The sequence below is a fragment of the Camelina sativa genome, chromosome 12 (assembly GCF_000633955.1).
Source record: "Camelina sativa cultivar DH55 chromosome 12, Cs, whole genome shotgun sequence".
Classification (NCBI taxonomy): Eukaryota; Viridiplantae; Streptophyta; class Magnoliopsida; order Brassicales; family Brassicaceae; genus Camelina; species Camelina sativa.
In genome coordinates this window covers 28078612-28081016 of record NC_025696.1, presented here as the reverse complement: position 1 = coordinate 28081016, position 2405 = coordinate 28078612, and the positions used below count along the sequence as shown (strand labels likewise).

General features: G+C 36.3%; 1 protein-coding gene across 1 annotated transcript; it reads right to left on the bottom strand.

The window, feature by feature from the left end:
- LOC104732778 (uncharacterized F-box/LRR-repeat protein C02F5.7-like) lies at window positions 342-2147 on the bottom strand. The gene has a single exon (XM_010452360.2). The coding sequence runs from the start codon at window positions 1979-1981 to the stop codon at window positions 506-508; it is 1476 nt and encodes a 491-aa protein (XP_010450662.1). The 5' UTR covers window positions 1982-2147; the 3' UTR covers window positions 342-505.

Below are 2405 nucleotides of genomic sequence, written 5' to 3'. Positions count from 1 at the left end.
ACGTTTTCTATGAGAAAAGTATATAAAATGTAGCCTGTAAAATTCAAATTCTTCATATATATTGGTTTGAACTTATCTTTCTTCATGGCCAAAATCCCAATATAATCATAGAGCCCAATTTGAGTAATTACAACTGCTTACATACATACAAAAATCAAAGAGCTTCGTTCTAAAATTTAAGAGAATCATTTGCCTTTTGTTGAATTCAAAATAAATCTTATAAGCGTTTAATTTGGACAGACCCGCACATATAATTTTAGTTAGGAACTCGATTTTGTATACAGTTTTTGTATTTTTGCATTATCAAATCGTATGCTTATAAAACGGTCTTTAAAATATTGTAAAACACAAATAAATTATTTTCCTTTTGCAATTCCATAAGAGTTTATTACAACTTTCCTTTTGCATTATTCCATAAAGACGATAACTTAAATAAATCCCCTAATCTATTAGAATGCCACATCATTGGGCCTTTCCTTTATTCAAACACAAATCCAACTGACGACTACCAAACGAGAGAAGGGAACACAACAGTTTCAATTAACTTACTCGCAGCCAAGTTGCGTGTAGCCTCTGTAATTTGGTTCTCTTCAACCACAAGCTTCTTCAACCATTGTGACGAGTTCATCACAAAAGCCTCTACATTACCAGGCTCCATCAACCGACAACCTACGATGTCTAAAGTCTTCAACTTCACACAGTGTTTGTTCAAAGCAACCAACACTGCATCTGTCAAATGCTTACAATCTCTCAGATTCAACTCAACCAAACAGTTGCAAGAAGCCAGCATCGAAACAACTTCTTTGTCCAACAACCACTCGTTCCGAGTCAGATCCAGTTTCCTCAACCTTCTCAAATGCTGTCCTAACGTCGCCAACAAACCACGCTCCCGTTCAATCGCGTTGCAGCTAAGCAATGAAAGCTCTTCAAGACTCGAGCTAAAGCTTAAAGCCAACATCTTTAGACTCAAACCAGACACAAAAGTGCCGCTTGTAAGCCTAATACTAGACAGAGACTTGAAATTGGTTGCGAGAGAGACGAGATGATCATCGGTCAAATCCATCGGTAGACGCAAATCGAGTCTTTCCAAAGTATCATAACACCTAGCATTGTTCATGAAGTGAACCAACCCATCTTTGCTTCCACCATCATGTATCAACAGAGACTTCAAAGACTCACAAATCTCTGTAACTTTCAGCAAGACCACATCAACCACACTCCTACACGTTATTAACTCAATCTCTTCCACATTCATCAAACACAACCCTAAAAACTCTGTTTCTCCAATGCTTCCGCAACGTTTCAGTTTCAGTTTCTTTAACTTTCTGCAACTCTTCCATAACCAGTTAACTCCATCATCATCAGATTGGATTCCGGATAAAGAAATCGATTCCAAACCCAATTCTACAACTTCCGGGTTAGTATTAGACCCGGAAGCTGAAGGATCTCTTGTGTGAACATCGATTGATAACTTCTTGAGAGATGAAAACAGAGCAATCCAGGTGAAATCTGAGTTCTGTTGTTTCCAAAGTTTGATGGATAGAGAAGTGAGAGATAAAGAAGTAGAGAGAGGAATCAAAGATGATGAAGAGATCGGACCGAACAAGAAACTGAAATCTCTGAGGTTGAAGCAGCAAGAAGATATGATTGAGATGAGCTCATCGTTGAAACTCGTGAGATACTCATTATAAGAACAAATTGGGTTAGTGATTGTGGTTTTGATGGTGACAGGGAAACAGAGAGAGAGGGAAGAGAGACAAGGATGGTTACGGAGGATAGAGGGCAAAAGGGTAATCACAGAGCCGTCTTGAGGACTGAATTGTAAAGACATGGAAGTCTTTGTTGCTCTGTAGAGACGGAGCCATCGCTTTGAGACAAGAGGAACCGATTCGAAAGAAGGTAACGATGAGAAAGAGGAAGAAGACGATGGCAGTCTTGTAAATATCTCGCCGAGTATCTCATCGAATAAAACTTCATCCATTTTTATTTTTTGGAGAAATCGGAATTGAAAGAAGAAGAAGACGATGAGACTTTTCTTGAGTTATTCTTCTTCGTGGCTTTGGTTCTTGACACTTGTGTTGTTTTTTGATTCTTGAGTCACGCAAGAGACGGCAAAAGAAAAAAGAATTTGATAAGTTGAGTTGTGTTTGTCGTATGAAAAATTCTTACATTTAATAGCATTAAATTTTTAATATATTTATAATCACATTTATATTTTAACAAAAAAAAAAGATTTATAATAACGTAAAGTCTTCAATATAGCATTTAGTTAGGTTTTTTTTTCTTTAACGTTAGCATATTTAATTATCCAATCAGAATATCAGATAAAGTAGTTTTTTTTTTGACATTGTAAAGAATCAAATATAATAATTTAGCTATATAAATAACTAAAGAAAAAGGGAATC